The following is a 21,837-nucleotide window of genomic DNA, read 5'->3' on the forward strand; positions in this document are numbered from 1 at the left end:
TTATAGGTCCCCCTATACTATGTTCAATTGCTTGGTTTCTATCTTCACTGAGTTTTTTTTTTTTGTGTGTGTGTGTGTATATGTGTCATATATCTTTTAACAGAAGCCACCACCCTGCATCTTATTAAGATACCTTCTCTGCTGGACCACAAGAAAGTTCACATGGAATTTTGTTGCTTCTGAATTTTTAACTCTTACATAATCTATTTATTGGGTGTTTTAAGCAATCATCCCCTAGTAGACTTTAGAGGCTAAAGAAGACTTAAACATATTTAAATGTAAAGATGATGATTCTAGGAGCAGGTAACCAAAAGAGAACAAGAATTTCTATGGGAGAGATGAGAACATTTTTTCCCCCTGTGATTCTCTAAGAAACACAGATATAACAATGTCTAGAGCAAAAGATAACATAAAGTAAGAACGGGTTTATTTTCTTTCTTTCATGTAACAGGCATGTAACTACATGTTAATCTGCAAAATGAAAGGGGATTTTTGTGCTTGCTCATAACATTTTTGTTTTATGGATATTGTTTATTTGTAAAGTGGACGAAAAGATTTTAATGAAAGAAGACATTTTAAAATCAAAGGAGATAAGAGATATTTAGGAGTGCATTTGGAGAGAAGTTCCAGGTCAATAAAGAAGAAAAGGGTGTGCTTATTCAACAGGGGCTGTTAGAAGCACCCAGTTTCCTCTTTTGGACAACACTTCACCTGTACTGCTGACCACACCCACTAGGCTGTATATCCAAATGAGTTATCCAGTCTCTGGCATTGCTAGAGATCGGGGAATGCACTTTGCTTTTAACTCATATTTTGCTTTTTGAAATACTTTAAAATTCTAGATTTAACTGGAAAGATTGGGCTGGAGTGAATTTAGGGGGAATTTTAATTAAAGATTGTGGTGGCAGCTTCTGACCTGACTCCTAGTGATGCCAGCCTCCTGGCATTCACAGCTTTGAGTATGGCTGGAGCTAGTTATTTATTTTTAAAGAACAGAAAATGGCAAAATAGGTGGGCTGACACTTTTTCAAGTAGGCTACAAAAGACAGTGACTTAGTGACTTTAATTAGCATTGTCTCTCTTGATGGCATCTTCTCTTGCTTCCTCCCTTACCTACTCTGTTGAAGGAAGCTGCCCTGTTAGGAGATGCTCTATGGAGAAGTGCATGCCCAAGGAATTGTGAGTGGAAGAACTCATGAGGACCTGAGGCAGGATGTGAGTCCTGCTGGCAGCCACTAATTAGCCATCTGGGAAGGGGATCCTTCCCAGTCAATCCTTGAGATCTCTGCAGCCTGTGAAAGACCCAAAGCCAGGGGACCCAACTAAATCACACCTCAATTCCTGGCCCAGAGAAACTGGGCTTATTGTTTCAAGTTGCTAAATTTGGAGTCATTTGTTATGCAGCAAGAGATAACTAGCACATAACCTTCCTTACGGTACATAAAAAGAACAATGCATAATCTCAGACAAAACCCACAGTTTGTGTTGTGTACCTGGTTTGAATCTAAGACTGAAAAAGATTCCAAAATGTGAAATGAACCACCTTGTAGACTTTAAATAGATTGCTCTTTGTTGAAAAGCACTCCTGTCCCAGTGAAGGCAGGAAATCTTAACTCAAAATCAAGAAAATAATAAAAGGTCGGTCATATTTAGTGCTGACACTTTTATATTTAAAGGAGTTTGGATTGATACATGCAAAAAGTATACTTACTGTGCACTGAAGTTAAAATAACTCCTTCCTGAGCTAGAATTCAGATGGATTCCTGGGCTGTGTCATGAACCATAATAATTGCTCATGTCAGTGCCTGGGGGAACGACTGCAGTGATGTAGCTTTTAAAGCATCAGTGACTTGGCCCAGACTTTTAGCAAACAACCAGTACTGGGTGTGAACTGCTTTGTCAATAAAGCTTCAGGTCATTAAAAACGTCTAGTTTTCTGTTTCTGAGTCATTAATACTATTATAATCATGGAATGCACCTGCATTCTTCTCAGGGCAGATTTCAACTTGCTCTGGTATGTTTTCCTCATAGAAATGCCATCCAAGAAGCAAAGAAGAACTGTCGTCAATACACACAGTTTAAGGGCTATATCAAGAACTATGCCATTCTCATACTTCCACAAAGCTTATAACCTAGACAAAATGTACCCTCTTTCTTTCTTTCTTTATTATTATTTTGTTTTGTTTTTGGTACCCGGGATTGAACCCAAGGGCATTTAACCACTGAGCCACAACCCTGATCTTTTGAAATTATTTTTAAATGTTGAGACAGGGTCTCACTAAGTTGCTTAAAGTCCTCTAAGTTGCTGAGGTTGGCTTCAAATTTGTTATCCTCCTGTCTCAGCCTCCTGAGCTGCTGGGATTACAAACATGCCTGGATCTCTCTTTATTTTGAACAATAGCTGAGAAAACTGAAGATAGGAGAGATTAACTGTTTTAATACAGTCGAGGAATCACTTAGGGGAAGACCCAATGGAAATTTTTGTCTTTTGCTTCATTACATGGATTTTTCTACCATTCTTTGCTGCCAAAGACTATTTTCTAGAATCCTCCTGAGCATTCAAGCATAAACACATTCCACTACAGAAGAAAATTAACAGAAGAAAATTCTGTTAATTAGTAAGCAAGGGAAGTATCTGTTTATTATACCTGTAGCTATTACAATGTAATTTATGTCAGAGAGACTGAATATCTAAGTAAAGGAGGGAAATAAATTTTTGAAAAATCGCTACATGCAAATCTGATTCTACTCAGATTATACCACATTTTGCTACCACAGAAAATGAAGCATAAAGAATCATTAAACATATCAGCTTCTTGGTGGGAAGTGCACTGTCAGCTACTGGAAGATATACTCTGCATACATCAGCAAAATCCAAGCACTTGTTAGAAAAGTGTAATATCAGTTCTTAACTCAGACATACTGAGTCAGAATCTTTATTTAAAAAGGATTCCCAGGAAATTCGCAAGCTCATTAGAGTTTGAGAGGCATTGATCTAGAATGCAGGGCATATGGAAGAGTCTTGAACATATATTAAACTTGATTCTGAATTTAAAGACTCTTCTACTGGTTCTCTTTCTCTGGAGAGCCCTGATTGATGCAGCGGTTCACCTAACTGTGACAGAAGAGAGAAGTTATTTCTCCTCTTCTAAGGGAAAGTGTAATATGTCTTTCTGCTGAGTAATAGCTTTGACATAATATGTGTCATCTATTGCAATAATTAAGACATTCAGATTCTTCAACTCTATGCAAAGCCTTGGTCAGAAGTTGAACCTGAACTGATTCTTCCCTAATTCAAGATTTACACTGAGGAATAGGCAGGCCCAGTGCTTGCAGATAATTTTACCCATTTCTCAAGAATTTTACTTGATTTTTTTCTTTATTTTAGGCTCTGGAGAAAATTTCAAACATCATTCATTTTAAGTCAAGTAACTCATGCAATCTTCCTTATTGAGGTCTTCTTTATTTTTTCTAATCAATACTCCTGTATGCTTGTCACTATAAATCTTAGACCAGAAACTGTACTTTAAAAAGAGCAATACATTGAAATCCTAATAAAGTCCAGAGTTTAGTTAATAGTAATATGCTGGTGTTAGTTTCCTAGATTTGACAAACATATCCAGAAATATGATATTAAAGGAATCTGAAAGTGAGTGAGGGATATATGGGAATTCTCTACAGTGTCCTTGAAACTTTTCTGTAAGTCTAAAATGATTACCAAATAAAATGTCTATGAAAAATAAGCAAAAAAAGAGCAAAACATAATTTAAACTATTTTATAACTGATTCACACATAATTTTGGTAATGTGTATGTCTCCCTATTCCTAATTTTGATATTATAACCATAGTTTCCAATAATTTTTAAAAATTATCTATTAGAACCCTACTACTCTATTGTGACCAGGTTTAAAAATGGCAACTAAATTGGTCCAGGCTCATTTTTTAATAGAGTGATATTCTGATAAGTCTATTTAGGGTATTAACCATCTGTGATAGGCAAGTTTATTGGAAGCTACTCTTCTGGCATGGTTACACAAATCATGTTTTTACTCAAATTAAAAAATCAATTGGGCTGGGGATGTGGCTCAAGCGGTAGCGCGCTCGCCTGGCATGCGTGCGGCCCGGGTTCGATCCTCAGCACCACATACCAACAAAGATGTTGTGTCTGCCGAGAACTAAAAAATAAATATTAAAAATTCTCTCTCTCTCTCTCTCTCTCTCTCCTCTCTCACTCTCTTTAAAAAAAATCAATAAAAAGATTTTTATAGTTTACTTAGAGTTGAGCTCTAATTTATAATGGTTTTTCTATTTAACAAAGTTTTTTGAATGAGCTATTCACTGAACAATCTTTCCTGTTTTTTTTTTTTTCAGGGCTATCATTAGCAGCTTAAATTGTACCACAATTAAATTCCCATGTTGCATTTAGCTTCCTTTTATCATTAGCCCTCCTCCTCCCAATCACTGAAGGAGGGAGGTCACACAACCAGTCTGTGTGGGAGGATTTTTCTCTCTGGCTTCTTCCCTGGATTAGGGTTCTTATGATACACCAGGTCATGAACTGTGTTAACAAAAAAGGCCCATAGCTTTTACTGTGAAGTTTAATTCATCATGAATGACTGGAATTTTCTGCCTTGCTTGATGAGTGTAGTTTTATTCTGAACTTCCTTCTTACTATATAGTTTACCAAAGTCTGAAAAATGAAAGAGCTTGGTGATTCAATGTTAGTCCCAGATAAGTTATTATTTCCACTCTATGATGGTTTATCTAAAAAGTTAACTTTGCTAAAAAATTCCATTGAGTATAAAATACAAGGGTGGGTCAGGATGGAATCCAGGTAAACCTTTCAGAAAGATTAGAAATGAAATGACCCGGATGTGCAGAAGTATAAGGTGACAAAGCCTCAGAGGTTAAGCCTTAGGAGTTTCATTTCCATTTTGTTGACTCTTTGTGTTATTCTGTTTAATACAATTCTTTGTTGAGCAAATAGTGTAGTAGCTGTCCAAGGTGCCCTAGTTTTTTTGCAAGAAGTACACAGATGCATTTAGAAAGTGGTTTCGAGTGCTAATTTTACAGAAATAATGAGGCAGAAATGCATTTCAATTTATTTTGGAAGTCTATCAGCTTTGATCAGTTTGGTAATGCTACTTTCCTACTAAAAATAGTGGTGAGTGTAAGTCTGTGCCTACACATGTGTATACATAGATATGTGCTTGAGTAGGTATGTGTATATGTACACTTGTGTGTGTATCAATAGCTGAAATGAACTAACTTCAGGCAAACAGGGGGTGTGTATCCTGTATAGGCAGGTATCCCAAGTGTCTTTTTAACAATCTCTTCTGGGATGCTCTCTTCTCTTTTAGAGAAGGAGTCTTTTAATATCATCAACTACTCAGGAAAGAATATAATGAGAAGAAAAAAACCCCATTTTATACAATAGCATCTCTTTAGACCTTAAATTATGAAAAATAGTGATTAGAAAAAAAAAAGTTCATTGTCGAGTTTTGCAAAGTTGAATGATACCAGATACATAAATTGCTCACATATTTTAGAAGAATGATTAAAGTTGAACTAATTCTCGAAGAAGCCTCTCCAAATTAACAATGCTAAGGATTCAACATCAACTCGGAAAACAGACGTACACTGCTTTTTGTAATTTGCGTGTACTAGAACATATTGGGATATCTAAGCTTTTAGTGAATTTAAAAATTTAACAGTTTGATGGCAGACTTGTGTGAGTGCTTGTACAAGTTGGCTTTGCTGTGAAATATTCCACAAGTGAAATCCAATCATTACTGATAAAAATTCTTCCCTAATCCAGGTTCTGATAGACCTAGTCTCTGGGGAGGGCAATGAACAGGCCTCCAGGAGCTGTTTTCCATTTTGAATTGTGTTCTGTGGCTCCAGTCAAGGGATCAGGATTAGATTCCTTGCAAAAACAGCTGTTCAGAGTGAAAACTTATTTCGCCACAGTCCCCAGAGCCTTTTAACATTTAACTATATGCACAAAGGCAGGTCTAACTCCTGTCATGATTCTCACTTTAGCTGGGCCCAAGGAACGCCATACACACAGTTTTATGGCAGGCTCCAGTTCCATTCCCTACTTTACTTTTATTTCACCTTCACTTCAAGTATAAGCCAGTTGTCAACTCTCATGGGGCCCTCAGTGAGCCCTGTACTTTCATCCTGAGCCCCCGAGAGCTGTGGCTTTCCTTCCCACTTCCCTAGCAATTCAGTTCTTCCTATTTGGGGGCCAGATCAGAACTGCTCTTCTTAAAGTATCTACATTTAACTAACGGCCTTTCTTGGGTTCTAAAAACAGATTTTAAAAGGATAATTTCTGGCCTCTACTCCCAGGAAACCTCTTTATTTTACATGCCTTCATCAAAAAGCCTTCAGGGTCTTCAGAATATCAGAGAGCTCACATCAATATCTTCCAGCCTTACACAAATAATGCCTAATCTCATGAACATGTAGAATCTAAAAAAAAAAAAAAAAGTCATATTCTTAGATTCAGAAAGAACCATGTGGTTACTAGAGGCTGGGGCTGGGGGTGGTGGAAGATGTTAGTCACAGGGTACAGTTTCAGTTAGATGGTTGAATAAGTTTTTGAGATCTATGGTACATGCCAGCAACTATAGTTGATCATAATTTAATGTTATTTCAAAATTACTAAGACAGAAGATTTTTACTGTTCACAGCACGAAAAAAGATAAGTATGGTAAAGGATGTTTTAATTAGCTCGATTTAATCATTCCATAACATATGCATCTATCAAAAATCACACTGTGCCCCATAACTGTATTCAGTTGTTTGCCAATTAAAAGTAAAACTTAAAAGATGAAAAAGAATTCCAACCTTATGATTATCTTCAAACATAATACATATTAACATTTTTCCAAACTGTATATTTTCATTATTCACCATGAGCTTTCTGAGGAAGGATATGTTGATACAAAGATGCAGAACATGGTTCTGGAAGATGTTTAAGCCAAGGCTAGATGAAGTCACTACTATTTTGTTGGGGGGATTTACTGAGGGTGGAACCAGTCATAGATGTGGACCCTGCAGCACTATTACACTCTGATTTGGTCTGTGTTCCTAAATTACCTTGCTAGCATTCCTATCAGAAGCACAGTGCCCTGGGACTTCTTTGGGGAGACTGTTCTGGGATAGAAGGAACATAGATACCCGGCCTCTAGATAGTTCTGCCTGGCTATGGGATGGGTATTTCCTCTGATGTAAGAATCTTAATTTCTACATCAGTCCTATCAACTTATTATTCTCTTCTCCATTCCAGGAAGAAAATAGACTTTAGTCCTTGATTATATTTCTAGGGACATGTTTCCTTTTTCTGTCCAACTACATATTTCAATAAAAATTTGTGGGACCACCTGTGTCACAAACTAGCTTTACTTCTACTTTTGGTACTTCATTGTGATGTCCGTGTGTTACTTTAGTGCTCTGTTGTTTGTTTTACTGGTTATTTGGTAACTCATGTGTTGATTATGCCAAGTCCCCTAAGGACCATGACAATTTTTTTTTTCCTTTTACTTGAGACTGTCTATCAAACCACAATAGAAAGTGATTCTCAGACTTGATTGACTTTGTTGAACACTAACCAAATGCTTTTGTGTTCTTTTTCATCCATTTATCTATGGTCATATGAAATCGACAACTGTAAACTATCCATGCTGCTGCCAATATCTTGGCACTCAGCCTTCCTTTCATGTCATTTTTTAATCAAATGTTTGCAAGTCACTTAGGTGTAAACCACAAACCTGCAATTGTGTCTAAATTCTTACAGTGACAGTGTTTTCTTCTTGCCAGCATTTGAAGTCAGTTTTCTTGATCAGTTTTACTTTTTGAGTGTGCAATTTGTGGTTACCTCCTGGAAAAAGCAGCATACTAATGAATTTCAGATGTGGCGTGAATTACTTATTTGTACATTCATGCAAAATCAAACACATTTGGGACAAATTTTGTTTACTCTCTGGTTTCAAAGAATAAAATTGTGCCAGTAATTCAACAAGTGCAAAGGCAATCCTTACAAAAGGGCAACTTGTTGATTTCAGAGAATATAGCTTGAGACTTTCTGCTGGAGAAAGAAATAATGAGCCAGTACCAGTGCACATTCCTGAAGTTACCCAGGCTTGCAATTCTACTCTAATCTGTTTCTTTGTGATTCTATGTGGAGAGAGAAATTCATTCCACAGATTAAGTGTTAACCAGTCTTAACAAGAATCTTCTTATCTTTGATGGGAAGTAAATCTTTGATAAAGTTTAAATTTTACAGAAGACACTAATGTGAATACCCTTCAAATATCTGATGACTAACAGAGTCTAAATGTAATAAGATGGTCAACTAAGCACCTTATTCTAAAAAGATCCCATATCACTTTGGTGACTGAAAGATGCATTAAAACTAAATTCAGAGTCAACATCTCTCCTTTTTGTAGCTTTATATGAACTAAACCTCCAAACAGCATTGCTTCATATCACAAGTTTGTACCATGAGCTTAAGGGGGGGTCCTGATGGGAGATAGAGCTAACATTTAGCACCAATCATTACCATAGCCAGAGTACAACTTTTCACCTACTGGAAATTTAAGGGTAGTTATATTATTCATCTTTGTAGGTTATGTATAGAGAGCTGCAAGTCTTTCCTATTTTTTTCAGATGTGCCTTTTCCTTGAGATTGTACATATTGAGTCCTTGCTTCAGGGATACAGTCTTAACCAGGACTCATGACCACCCATTTTCAGGAGTCAATGTACTGGTGACAACAGTAAGAAAAGTGAGATAAGGAAAATAATATATTATTCTACCCCACAGAACAACAATTTGGTTTTTTTATGCTTTTTCTTCACCACCCCATGTCAAGTATTCTAACCCTGTCTTCTGATTTATACAATTGGATGTAGCTTCCTGAAGTTAAGATTAAGTTAGGGTATTGATTCTGACTTGAGCAGGCATCAGAATCATTGTTAAAATGTAGATCACTGGATCCCATCCCAGAGTTTCTGATTCAGTAGGTCTGGTATGGGATCCAGGAATCTGTATTTCTAATAAGTTGCCAGATGAGTTCATGCTTCTGGTGTAGCAACCATACTTTGGAAACTACTGAGTTGGGTGTTTAATGGTACAATCTTTTATTATAGAAAAGAGATTATACTAATTTCTTCTACCTCAAATGGTTGGCATTCAATTTTTTTTTTTTTTTTTTTTTTTGTACTGGGAATTGAACCCAGGGTACTTAACTACTGAGCTACATCCCCAGCCCTTTTTATTTTGAGGCAGGGTGTTGCTAAGATGCTAATTTATTGAACTTGCGATCTTCCTGCCTCGGCCTCCTGAGTTGCTGGGATTACAGGTGAGTGTCACTCTGCCCAGCTTGTCATTCAGTGTTTATGAAGGAATTTTAAGGACACTTTCTGATTGTGTGTGAATCAGATATGTATATTCTCACATGCACATTAAAAATATCTCAAATTGATTAGAAGTCAATGTCTACAATATTTTGAAAAGTAAATCATAAAACAATGCTAGATTTTTCAGGAGTAAATCAATCACTTCTACATTCCCTCAGCTTACTTAAAAAGTAATGAAGTTTTCCCTCAAAACTCAACTCCTATCCATTTACATAGCTTTAGAGAATTTTCAGGTACTCAACGGTAGTTAACAACTAAAAACAATGAAGAACTATAAGCTGGTTAAATGCCCATTTTACTTTCTGCTTGAAGTATTTTTTTGGTTAATATCATAATTTACTCTATACAATTATAGCCTTCTTTCTGCAAAATGTCTATTTTCTTAGATCAAAGCTATTCATTGGGCTGTGTAATTATATGCAACAAAATTTAGGCATTTCCTTACAAAACAAACCAGAGACCCTAATAACATTAGTAAGATCAACAGAAGGGCAGTGTTTAAAAGCTGTTTGGTAATGACAATGCCAGGTATGATGAGCCACTTGATTACACTATAATTTATAAATCTTCTTTTGGATATGAGACTACTTAAATTCAAAATGAAAGAAGTCAAAGAAAGGTGTCCCTCCTCTCTGTGAGGCTAAACATGTTAGTTCAAGTTTCTCTTTTTTTAAAGTAGATTTATAGATAATAACTTGAATTTATTTCCTTTTCAAAACAGTATTTTAGCTATCCTTCTATTTATGAAGAAATGTGCAGAACATGATGGATGGTAACCAAGAATGAAGGTTTTTTTTCTTTTTTTCTTTTTAAGCTGAGCATAATTTGATGTTTCTTTAGACTTCTATAAAGAGCCAACAACAAAAAAAAGCCCACACATGCTTTAAAAAATGTCTTACTTGCTCCTGCGACACAGGTAATAAGGATAAAAATAAAATAAAATCATTGAAAATACAGCTGAGAGTTAAAAAAAATTAAATCTTTAGCAAACTGAAAAATTTATAATCGAAGCTTGGTCCTTAATTTGGCCATGTGGAATTGTGAAAAGATGAGCTGGTTATGGTATGACATATATCTAAGTCTGTAGGTGCTGATGTCTAGGCATTCCATCTGTGCAAAGTCTAAAACAATGTGGAGACCTGCTTGTTGGCAAACTGGCAAGTGGGATCCCAATAACTGCACAGGAAGGCTCTAAGTAATGCAAAATCCATGAAGTTTGGTTTTGGCTTTGAAAAGTTTAAAACAAATAAAAAAAATAGTCTCACTGGAGACACAATGCCTTAAGTGAACTAATGACTCTAATGTTAGGACTTTCTCTCTTGGCTATGAGCTGCATGGGGTTTGGTTCTAGGGGTGTGCATGCTGGGGTGATGAACCATCCTATTTGCCTTGGTTTGAGGTGTTTCCAGAACCATGGAACTTGCAGTTTTCAAACCAGGTCAGTCCTGGCAGATGGAGACATTTGGAACCCCTCGGGTATGTTTTCACATCTCTCAGTGACACCTTATATAATATAAGCTAGGAAGTGTGCTCTGGATTTGGCTCTATAATCAGCTTCATTAGGCATCTGTACTGAGTTCATTTCTTGATGGCACAGTTTCTTTAGCATGTTAGTATTCATATCTGTAAATCTTGACTGAGCTGGTGATGGCTTAATTACTAGCTATGCAAAATGCCCTACTTTTAATTTTTTGAAAGTTAATTAAGCAAATTAGGCACTGGATGCTTTTTCTTTTTTTGCCAGTTCCCAAATGATTTTTTTCCCCTACAAAAATGGGCTCTTAGAAACTTATATGTGACTTAAAAAAATCTTTTCTTGACTTGAGCTAGTGATTTGTCACTCCTTCTTTTGAGAAGGATTACATAGAGACTTTGTAAAAACAATGTAGAAAATCAAGCATAAGCCATCAATGGGTTATAATAAATCCCCTATTCATACCTCTTCCTTTTGGCATAGATAAATATCTGCTGTCTTTGAGGTAGGTGATATCTCATGGAAACAACTAATTATTAAAACTTTGTCCATGCATGACTCCAAGTATGTAACACCGAAGTGATTGTCATGTAATTCTATAGCTGCCAATGATAACACTAGTTTTGTGAAACTCTCCCTACCTTCATTTGGCTAAAATTGGAAAAAAAAAAGACAGTTGAGTCTGACTCTTTGGATATTATGTTATATTTCAAGCCTTTCCTTTTTTTGGTAAAAAACTGAGAAATCTGAAAAAATACACGAAAAGGAATAAAAACATGTTTTCACTAAACTGTTGACACAGACAGCTGGTTAAAAGACATATTTATAAGACAGTGTACATTAAAATCTAATATTATTTAAATTAGTAGGAACTCTCTGTGATTGGTATACAGCCTTCAAAGGCAAAGTTGATTTTAAGATTGAGACACAGTACAGATCTCAACCCTTACATTAAAGAAAAAAAAAGTTCTTAGTTTTAGGTTATGTAATGATAAACTGTACCTGTTGAAAAATATATGTGGAAAAAAGAAATATTTTTTTTGTACAAATATGACTCATAAGTAGGCATTCACTATTCTTATCCAGCCGACCATGGTAAATGTGTTTAGCTTTGCTGGGCAGAAGTATGCAACATTTAAAAGGGAGTGGAGATCTTTATTAAAACAGAAGGCTCCTCAAACTGCATGATGATGTCAGGAATATAGGTCCTTGGAGCACATTATTGTTTTAAGCAGAGGTCCCCACACTTTCACATTGGTTATAAAACGTTATTTTGTGCTGCTGGCCTGGAATGAGAATGTCATACATCTGCAGGCAATTAGAAGAACCTGGACTGCATGTTTGATTAGCTCAATAATAAATGGGCACAAGTGTGACTCGACTTATGTTAGTCAGACTCCCTAGACAGATTATCCTGTTGTTATCATATGAAATAACCCCCCCCCTTTATCAACAATTAAGTAAATCCACATTTATGGGCACTTTGTAAAATTGTAAGGTGGGAAGAAATCCAACTTGAGCCTTAAGTCATCCAAAAAACTTTTAACCCTACTTTCAATGGTACAGATCCCAATCTGAAATTTTAGAAATCGGCTCAATTATATAGAACTGTTTTGGTTGGAAATACCCTGTTTGCACACAATCAACACATCTGTATTTAAATTTTCTACAAGAAGGTAATTAATAGTTTCAGTTTATAACTAAAAGAAAAATCCCAAAGAAGCAGAATTAGAAATGTCTTAATATGTTAAAAGTAATTTTGGAAGGTAGTCTAAATATAATCAAGAAAAATTAAATGGAATTTCATTTTCATTATTCAAAGTATAATTTCTATTGTGACCAATGGGTATTGTAAGTCTTGAATATTTCATTCTAGAATTCTTTCATGCAGTTTTAGGCAGTGTTCTTAAATTCAACCATAGTGTCAATGATGGACTATAAACCACTTTGGGCAATAACCCATTCATTTTCTGGTTTTTTTTTTAATCTCCCAAGTACTTTTAAAATTCTAACATCTGAAAGACTAAAAATAACTCAAAACAGAAAAGTCAGTATTAAAATCCAACAAAAATTTTTAAATTCCAGGAAACCTACCACCAAATCTTCCAATTAAATTATATTTTTAAATAACAATTAAAAGTTTGTATATCTTAAATAAACTCAAGGTAATTTTAATCCATATTTACCCAAATACATATATAAAAATAACCTCATCAGTTTATCTCCTTGACATAATCCTTAAATTAAATATCAAAATATCAAGCAGATGCTGAAACATTCATCATCAATATTGGAATTCTGACTCATGACAGTAACACGAAACAGATGCTCAAACGATGCTCCCTCTGAAAAGTGACACCATCCCTGCATGGGTTAGCTCTCGATGTGGGGTAACTTAAAATTTGCACACAAAATATGAAATAATAAAAATCAGAGCATGATAGATTTCCTTACCTATAAGCCATTTAAAATCTATTGTCTCTTATACAGAAGATAAAATGAAGCACTGGTAAATAGGACAGCATCTCAGGGCACAAGGAGATTCACCTTCCATTGATTGCAATAGCTCCATGACCCCAACTGTGTGGAGGAAGGAAGGTGTTCTCTTCCTCACTCAGAAGTTGGAGATGAGAACTCCTGGGTCCTTTCCACTGGCCAGTGTGCATGTGCCATGCACTTATGTGGTGGTGACAACGAGCCCCATAACATGGGTTCTACATAGTTAGCTCCTAGCAGTGTGAAAGGAGTCCTACAGCCCCATCTCATTAACACAATCTCCATTATCAGGCAGCTCTGAAAAGGTTTGCTAAGAAGGAAAAGGGAAACAAAATCCCTAGCACAGTCCAGTTAGCTAATACCCTACATGTCTTCAAAGCCTGAGATTCTTATCGCTGTGCTAGCATGAGTCTACAGCTGTTTCTAGAATACACAGTGATGTGTACTCACTGTGAAAATAAACAGAAAAGCCCAGGCAGACGGTGCCATGGTGCAAGTGATTGAAGCAAAATGTGCTCAAATGAGAGCTTTAAAAGAAGTAAATGTGAACAGTGGAGACTCCCTCCAAGGTAGTGAGGCAGGAGCCCTGTTTCTTTATTCCTGAATGAGGAAAATACGTCAGTATTTTGATAAGTTCAATGACAATAAAGCTTGAGAAACCAATGGGAGACATTTATGGAGCACTATTTCAAATTCCAGACAAATCACCTGACTGCTACTTCTGACAACTGTGACTCTGGTGCCCTCCTGCCGGGGGCTTGAAAGCCAGATCTGCACTTCCACCTGTGTGACCTCCAGTTCTCAAACTTGGCTGCATGCTGATCCACATGGGGTGCTTTTAAAAAATACTGATGCCTGGAATCTACCTCTGGGAACAGTTATTTAATTGTGCTAGGGTGTGGTTTGGCCATTGAGAAAGTTTTAAATGTTCCTAAGTGACTATAAATAGGGACAGCTATGGGAGGGGAGGGAACCACTGATGAACTTTCTGAGCCACAGTTTCCTCACTTGGAAAACAATAGCAACACTGCTGACAATTACCTTTTAGGATTATTGCCATGATTAAATATGCCAGGGTGGACAAATATGCCAGCAATCAGCACAGTGTCTCACCGGAAGCCCTTGGTAAACATGAGCTACTGCTACTGTTCTTACCAGGGTCAAGCTTGGGTGAGAACCTTCTTGATAGCATAGTAAGTCATGCTCACCTTGGCACACGTTGTGATCAGCATAGTAAGTCATGCTCACCTTGGCACACGTTGTGATCGCTTTGCTCGTAGCCTGCTGCACACTGGATCCGATGGGAAGGGTTGGTGGGAATGCGCTGAGGGTCAGCTGGGTTCCGCCGGATGACAAAGTTATTTCGGCCAGTCTGTACTTCAGGGCCTGCGACTGCAGCAGCACTGGCCACAAAACCACCCCCAGGCACCACTCCACTGGTTGCCATACTACTGGCAGCTACACCCCCGGTGGCTGCGCCTGAGGCTGCTTCAGCTGCTGGTGTTTCTAGCTGAGGTTGTTCATTATTGACAATAATCTGGGCTGTTTTAGGAAGGCATAGGTATCCTCCATAGTGGTTGACACATTTCATTCCACCTTTGCAAGCGTCAGGGACAATGTCACATTCATCAATATCTGTGGTCAGGAATAAAATAAGTCAGCAATCTTTTTAGCAGGAAAATGGAACATGTAACTGTATGCACGTGCCTTTTTGATACAATACAAACAGGACAGCAAGAGCAACACAAGAGGTGGAGACAGAAAGTTGTGCTCAGATGGGAAGACCTTGAGGCCAGCTCACCTTTGCACTGCTGTCTTACAGGGTCCCACTCGTATCCATCAGTGCATTGCTGCAAAGAAAACATCAAAGATGGAGCCAGAAGACAATTGGTTGTTTCCCTAAGAAGACACTCAAAATCATGCTCATGGGCAACAATCTGTGGGCTGGGGTCCTAGATATACAAGATGGGTAACTTAACATTCTCGAGCTTTCCTCGTTTTAAAGACAAGTCTATGCATTGGTTTGCTTCAGGGTTCCCTTCTCAATCAGCCGCCTTCTGAACTCTTGGGTTTGGTACAGTGGCCCATCACCATTTTTCTTGAATCCTTTTCTTTGTCTTGAGATTAATCTTCTTCAGTCTCTCTGACTACACTATTATTCATCCCCTTTCCCACATTGTAAATTTTACCAAAAAAGACAAAACATTCACCAGGTTCTTCCTTCCCCCAGCCCTGACATCTTCCTTCTCTCTAAATCATCCTGAGCAATCAAGCTCCTGGCTTTGCTCACCATGATTAGCTGCTTCTCACACCCGGCCTTCCCCTTCACTTTACTTCTTATGGGTTCTCTCTTGTTCACTCCCTGAACAAGCCATCTATCAAGCACGTAGGGATAGTCCTAGGCCCTGTGGATGCAAAGATCATGAAGACCTTGCCCCAATCCTCAAGCAGCTCATGGGCCAGAAGAGGAGACAGGTAGTTGGACAAGTTGGAGCAAGATGTCAGTGGTGTGACACAAGGGTGTATGTGGAAGGGCGGAGGCACTCTGCCCTGGGCTGAGGGGTGGGTATGAACAAGGCAGAAGGAAAGGCTTCAAAGGGGAGGTGACAAGTGAATTGGGCTTTGTGGAATGAGCAGGATTTTCCCAGGGAGATGTGGCTATTTTAAGAAGGAAGACCATTGTGAGCCAAGGCACAGAACTGTCAGAGGGAAAGGATTTCAAGTAGTTCTGGGTGGGGGAGTGAGGTTAGAGAGGTGGGCAGGACCAAATGTAGGAAGCCTTTCCTTGGGATGGAGGGAACTAGATTCTACCCAGAAGGTCCCTGAATCTCAAGCTTTATTATGCCTTAGAATGAATTATCTAGGGTGCTTTTTAAAATGTGAATTCTGATGTGCTCCCAAACAAAGGATCCGATTCTATAGGTCAGGGCCAGAGGCCTGGAATCTGAATTTCTAATAAATATCCCAGGTGATTCCCAAATAGGTCATCTATGGGCTACATCTTAAGAAAAGTTACTGTAGGTGCTAAGAGTCCCCTGTAGAATTTTAAAGTTCCAGAGACAATTTGATCAGATGTTTGCTTGAGAAAGACATGGTGAGAAAGATGCTTCGGGAAGGATTATGCAAAAATGGAGTAAACAAACAAACTAGATCCTTTTAACAGAACCAAGAGTTCTTCATTCAACAAAGGATGTACGGCAAATAACTTATAGCTGAATGGAGGTAGAGATATCCTTTGAACTATTTAACTGACATCTGAAATTTACCAGGATGATAACTAAACTTATGTTATTTCCCAGACTAATTTTTTTTTTCTATTTCCCCCAATGCTTCCAAGGTACCACTACCACCTTTCTTAAGACCCATGAACATGAGCTTTGACTTCTCTAATTGTTTTCCTTCGGGCTCTGCCTACTTGAGTCTGATTCTATATCAACCACAGTAACCACATTTCTACCTACTACCTTCCCTGGCCTCATGAGGCGACAAGGCTCTTGATCTGACATTCTGCAGTAGCCCCTATGATAATCATTTTTGCTCTATTGATTTCTAAGAGCTCACAGTGGGCTGCACACCTCTCATAGCTCATTATTACCATCTCCAGGTTCTCTCCACCCCCAGCTCCAGCCCATCTGCCCTCCTGGCTTTGTCTTGGCCATTTCATCCCCAGTAAATGGTGATGTCACACTCTCTGATTCAAGTACGTCTTTAGCCTTTCTAGATCAATCTGAGGTCATAACTTCTTCAAGAACCAGCCCAAAGTTCTATCTTCTTTACTATGTTGGCCAGCACTGACATTAATCACCTCTTTGCTTTTCTATTTCTTTAGCAATTTTTATAATCTGAATAATATTATTTGTATTTACTTAGAAACTTTTTTAGTTTTCAACGATGCCTTCCTAGGGTAAATTCCCTGAGATAGAAGGCTGAATTTTCTTAGTAAATAAATAAACTTAAAGTTTTTAAAATTATTATTATTATTTTTTGGTACTGGGGATTGAACCCAGAGGTACTTTACCATTGAGCTACATCCCCAGCCCTTTTTATTTTTTAATTTTGGGACAGGATCTTGCTAAGTTACTGAGGGCCCTGCTAAATTGCTGAGGCTGGCCTGGAACTTGTAATGGTCCAACTCAGCCTTCCAAAATGCTGGAATTACAGGCGTATGCCATCTTGCTGGCCACTTAAATTCTTTGGATAGTGATGAGAGATGCTTATGCAAATATTTGTTGAGTCAGTAGCTGCCTAAAACCAGCCTTCAATATGGAAGGGGAATATGAGGCTGTCTTGTATAAGCCCATCCTTCCAAAAAGTATCTTTCAAACCAGGCAAAGATGGCAGTTCACTTGAATAATCTGTATGGTAAGTAGTGAAGACTTGCAGTTGGTTGTAGCTATTTAGTTCTAGAATATTTTGGACCTATTATTAAACAAGCCTAGACTGAATTTAGTTTTACCACTTGCTGGCTGTGTAGTCATGTGCAAGGTAGACACTCCTTCTGGTCTTCAGTTCCGTCATCAACAGGAGGAGCATGATGCCACTTACCTCTTAATTTGCTGTGATGATGAAAGGAGATAGAGTCTCCATAGTGGAGTACTTGAGAATAGGTACCTCTTGTCCTTTATGTCCTTTAACTATGGATTATTAGGCATACACAATTCAAAAGAGAAGAGACCTAATCTTAGCACAGAAAGGGCATCATATCTGGAAAATCTATTAGAATAATAGTGAACCCTAGTTAGTAGTCTTAAAACTACAGTGCTTAATCTACAGGAAACTTTCTCTACTAAAAATAAGTTAGATTTAGGTTATTAGCAAACAGAAGGGCATAAAGTAAGCAATTGTAAAGTCAATAAAGTCTTTTATTATGTGATTACAAAAGGGAAAAGCAAATAAAATTTTAGTTCCCTGAGAAGGTAGTAAGTTTAACCAGAATAATAAAACATTTTCATTTGAAGATAAACAGCACATGCATTAATTTCTCTTGCTTTATTTATCTTCAGCAGAGGAAGCAACTGCATTTAACATCAAGTTAACAAAATATTTATATTATACTTTTTTATTTATAATTGATCTGAACAACAAAAAGAAACATTTGCCAGATGAATACTAACATTCTGGGGTTTAAAAAAATAGTGAGATAATGTTTATTATCAATAATTGACATAAAATCACTTTTAAACTTAAAAAAATTTTCTTTTGCATTCTTTTGAGTATGATTACTTAATTTTTAAAATTGGGAGCAAATAGAAAAATGTGTTTTTCATATTCTGAACCAGGACAAATGTCATTCACTTCACAATAGACAAAAAACTAGAAAACACAAAACAGAGATGAAAACTCACCACAAGTGAGGTAAGTCCTGTCTTGTTCTATTCTCACCACATCTATTTTTGGCAGTGGGAGTGGTCAGATGATATTTTTAACATTTCATTATATATTGGTTATATTCATGCATTAACTAGTTAATCAAACACTATTTGGAAATATCAGAGATACTAATAAAAATGCAAAGCAGAGTTGCACAAACTGCATTTTAAATCTGCTTTAGCCAATACTGAATCCTGTAGGGTACTTATGTGAGTTATACTATAAGTGAATATATAGCCTTTATAAATTTAATAAAGGCTGCTTCCATGACAAAAGTCACATGCACAAATGGGATGTTGTGCTTATATCATGCTTGACATTCTTATTTGACTTGCTGTTATTCTGCACTTATTGATTTCATTTGCATGTATGTAGGAATCCAAGTTTCCTGATTTCTTACATCCATTAATTTATTAAATGTGTTGGAAACATGTGGCTTACTTTGATTTTAATTTTACATGGGTTTCCTTTCTTTTGTTCTCATACAAATCATTACATTTTTTTGGTCTTTATCTCAATTGGTGAGCTAAATGAACTTTTAAAAGGATTCTGGGCAATTTACAACAAATCTTAAATGTGAACCATACTAAAGTGGTGTTTAATTTATTACCCGTCACAGAATACAGCCGGCATTCACTGGCAGGGGTGGGTAAAATCTTTCTTGTGTCATAGAATCCCACTGAACATTCTTATCTCAAATTCCATCTCCCCCTTACCGTGTATGTGATGGTTTCTTCGGTGTCCTGTGATTCGACCAGCGCCAGAGTCAGCATAGTTAGAAAAAGGGCTTTCAACATTGTGAATCTCAAAGAAAACACAGGACAAAATCGATGTTTAGTATCTGCTGCCGGGGTTGGGACGCGCGCGGGGGAGGGGGGGGGACTTCAGCAGTGAAGTAACAGGCAAGACAGGGAGGGTAGGGAGGCCAAGGCTCTACAACACCCAACTTCTCATCTGCTTTCTCATTTCTCCTCCCCCTCCCCCCCAACCTTCCCGGTAGCCACCAAACAAGGCAGCAAAGACTGAAAAACGGCTGCAGAATTGCATTTCTCTTTATTCCATTCATCCATATTCAGAGGACATTCGCCGTGTATTTTATACTGCACTTACACAGCAGGCTCCAGAAAAAAAGGGAATTGAGGAAAATCAAGAGTAATTAATTTTAAAGGCGACGGTGAATCCCTTCTCTCCCGGAGGGTGGGGTGGGAAGTAGGGCAGTAAATCTCTATTCCCTTGAACTTTAAGGATTTCCCTACAAGCTCACCTCCAGCTAGTGAAGTTCCTTTCATAGCTCAGCAAAAATATCTGCGAATCAATATGAATTACATGGCCTCAAACTTTTTTTTCCCCCTTAACAAAATATCAAAACAAAATTCGGAAAGCAATCTCTTCCCAGTTCTAGTAAAATACTGGAGCTTCCCACATCCCTCAGAGCGTCCCACATCCTTCAGTGCACACTCTCAAAGTGCATTTCTGCGCATAGCTTTGTTTAAAAACCTCAGGTTCTGTAGAGGAGCAGCCCAAAGCGTCTGATTCCCCTGTATCTTATCAATCCCTAGGTCCCTGACCTGCTACCTTCAGGATCCGGCTGCCTAGGGGCGGAACCGTGGACCGCTCTGCAGCCCCGGGGGTACCAACTTCGGGGCGCCGGGCCCTGGCGCCTCCAGCGACGTTAGGTCCCCTTTCTCAACTATAAGCTAAGAGGCGGTTGTCCGTCAGAGCTGCTTAGCGCTCCAGCTTCTATTTTAGCTCGTGTGGAATCCAAGTGCAGCTTAAACTTCTCACATGGGTCTCCTGAAATCTTCAAAACTACGTTTACAGGCAATACCCTGCCGGTTGGTCGTAGGCGCGCACACACATGCCCATCCCAACAGATGTCAGGAGCTCTCGCACGCGCTGACAGATCGCATTCCTAGACCGCACACCTCCACCTCCCTTTCTGCCTGAGAGACCTGGCACAGTCCGGGGCAGTTCTCGGGCGCTCTGCACCTCGCAGGTCACCCCACCTTACTCCCGGGCGCGCAGCCTCGGGGGTGCTGGGCGTGCTTGGTGCGATCCCCTATAGGGGGCTCCTACCTGCGCTGCGGTGCTGCGCTCCTGGCCGGGGCAGCAAGGGGAGTGCGCAGGGGAGGGCAGCCCGGTGGGTCTGAACTGGCGAAGTCTGGCAGCGGCTGCGGCGGCAGGAGGAGGAGGAGAAAGGGAGGGAAACGGGGAGGGCGAAGGGGGGCGGAGGAGAGAGCGGAGGGAGGCGCAAGCGCCCAGCCAAGCGCTGCAAGCCCGCGGGGCAGCGCGCCGCGCAGCTGGTTCTGCGCCCCCCAGGGCGGGTCTACGCCGCCCAGAGCTTGCACTCCCCTCCAGTTCCTGAGTTTCTTGACTCATCCTGACCCCAAGCCTCAGAGAGTACATTTGAGAAGTGATGCCCTGCTTTTCAATCAGCCTTGGTGATGCTCAGGGACTACAGGGAGATTTCTTGGGTTCTAAGAGGGGCAAATGTCTCTCCTTGAAAGTTTCAAAAACTGTTTTAAAAAAAATTTACCTAGTAGGTGAATCCTAGGAGAGTACATTAATCCTATCCACAGAAATGGTCCTCCTCTCCTGCTTCTTCTTTATCTCCTTCCTTCCTTTTCTTTATTTCTTGGCTTTTTTTTTTTTTTTTGAGGGAAAAGATGATTCCTCAAATAAACAAAAATGAGAATTCCTGTATTCATTCAACAAATATTTGTGGCCTACTGTGTACAAGGTGTTGGGAAGGGGGCCATGGAATTCACCCCAACCAAATTGTGAGGAGAGGTTTACTTTTGGTTTTTCAACCCTCGCTTTCCAGTGGTTCTCCTTTCTCCTCTGCAGTTTATCTTTTTTTCTGCTGGTTCACTTGTTGGAGTCCCCAACGCTGCTTATTCAAAGTTGGATATTTTGCGTCTTCCCCCTTTCACCTAATGGTGGAATTTTAGGAATCTGGACAGAGATTTTTTTTTTCTTTTCACTGAATCATATCACACAGATTGGAGTTATCTCTGAAAGCTGCAACTTTAAAATCAGATTAATAGTTTGCTTCCTTGGCAGCTGTG

General features: G+C 38.6%; 1 protein-coding gene across 1 annotated transcript in view; it reads right to left on the bottom strand.

Annotated features, from left to right (window-relative positions):
* Positions 1 to 20,996, bottom strand: part of Efemp1 (EGF-like fibulin extracellular matrix protein 1) — a 56,651-nt gene extending 35,655 nt beyond the window's left edge. The window contains exons 1-4 of the mRNA XM_026399909.2: positions 20,846 to 20,996; positions 19,486 to 19,573; positions 15,201 to 15,249; positions 14,648 to 15,034 (exon numbers count right to left, since the gene is read on the bottom strand). Of these exons, the coding sequence (XP_026255694.1) occupies positions 14,648 to 15,034; positions 15,201 to 15,249; positions 19,486 to 19,566 (517 nt within the window). The 5' untranslated portion in view covers positions 19,567 to 19,573; positions 20,846 to 20,996. The remainder of the gene's footprint in view (positions 1 to 14,647; positions 15,035 to 15,200; positions 15,250 to 19,485; positions 19,574 to 20,845) is intronic.
* Between the last annotated feature and the right edge of the window lie 841 nt (positions 20,997 to 21,837).

This window comes from Urocitellus parryii, chromosome 12 (assembly GCF_045843805.1).
Source record: "Urocitellus parryii isolate mUroPar1 chromosome 12, mUroPar1.hap1, whole genome shotgun sequence".
NCBI lineage: Eukaryota > Metazoa > Chordata > Mammalia > Rodentia > Sciuridae > Urocitellus > Urocitellus parryii.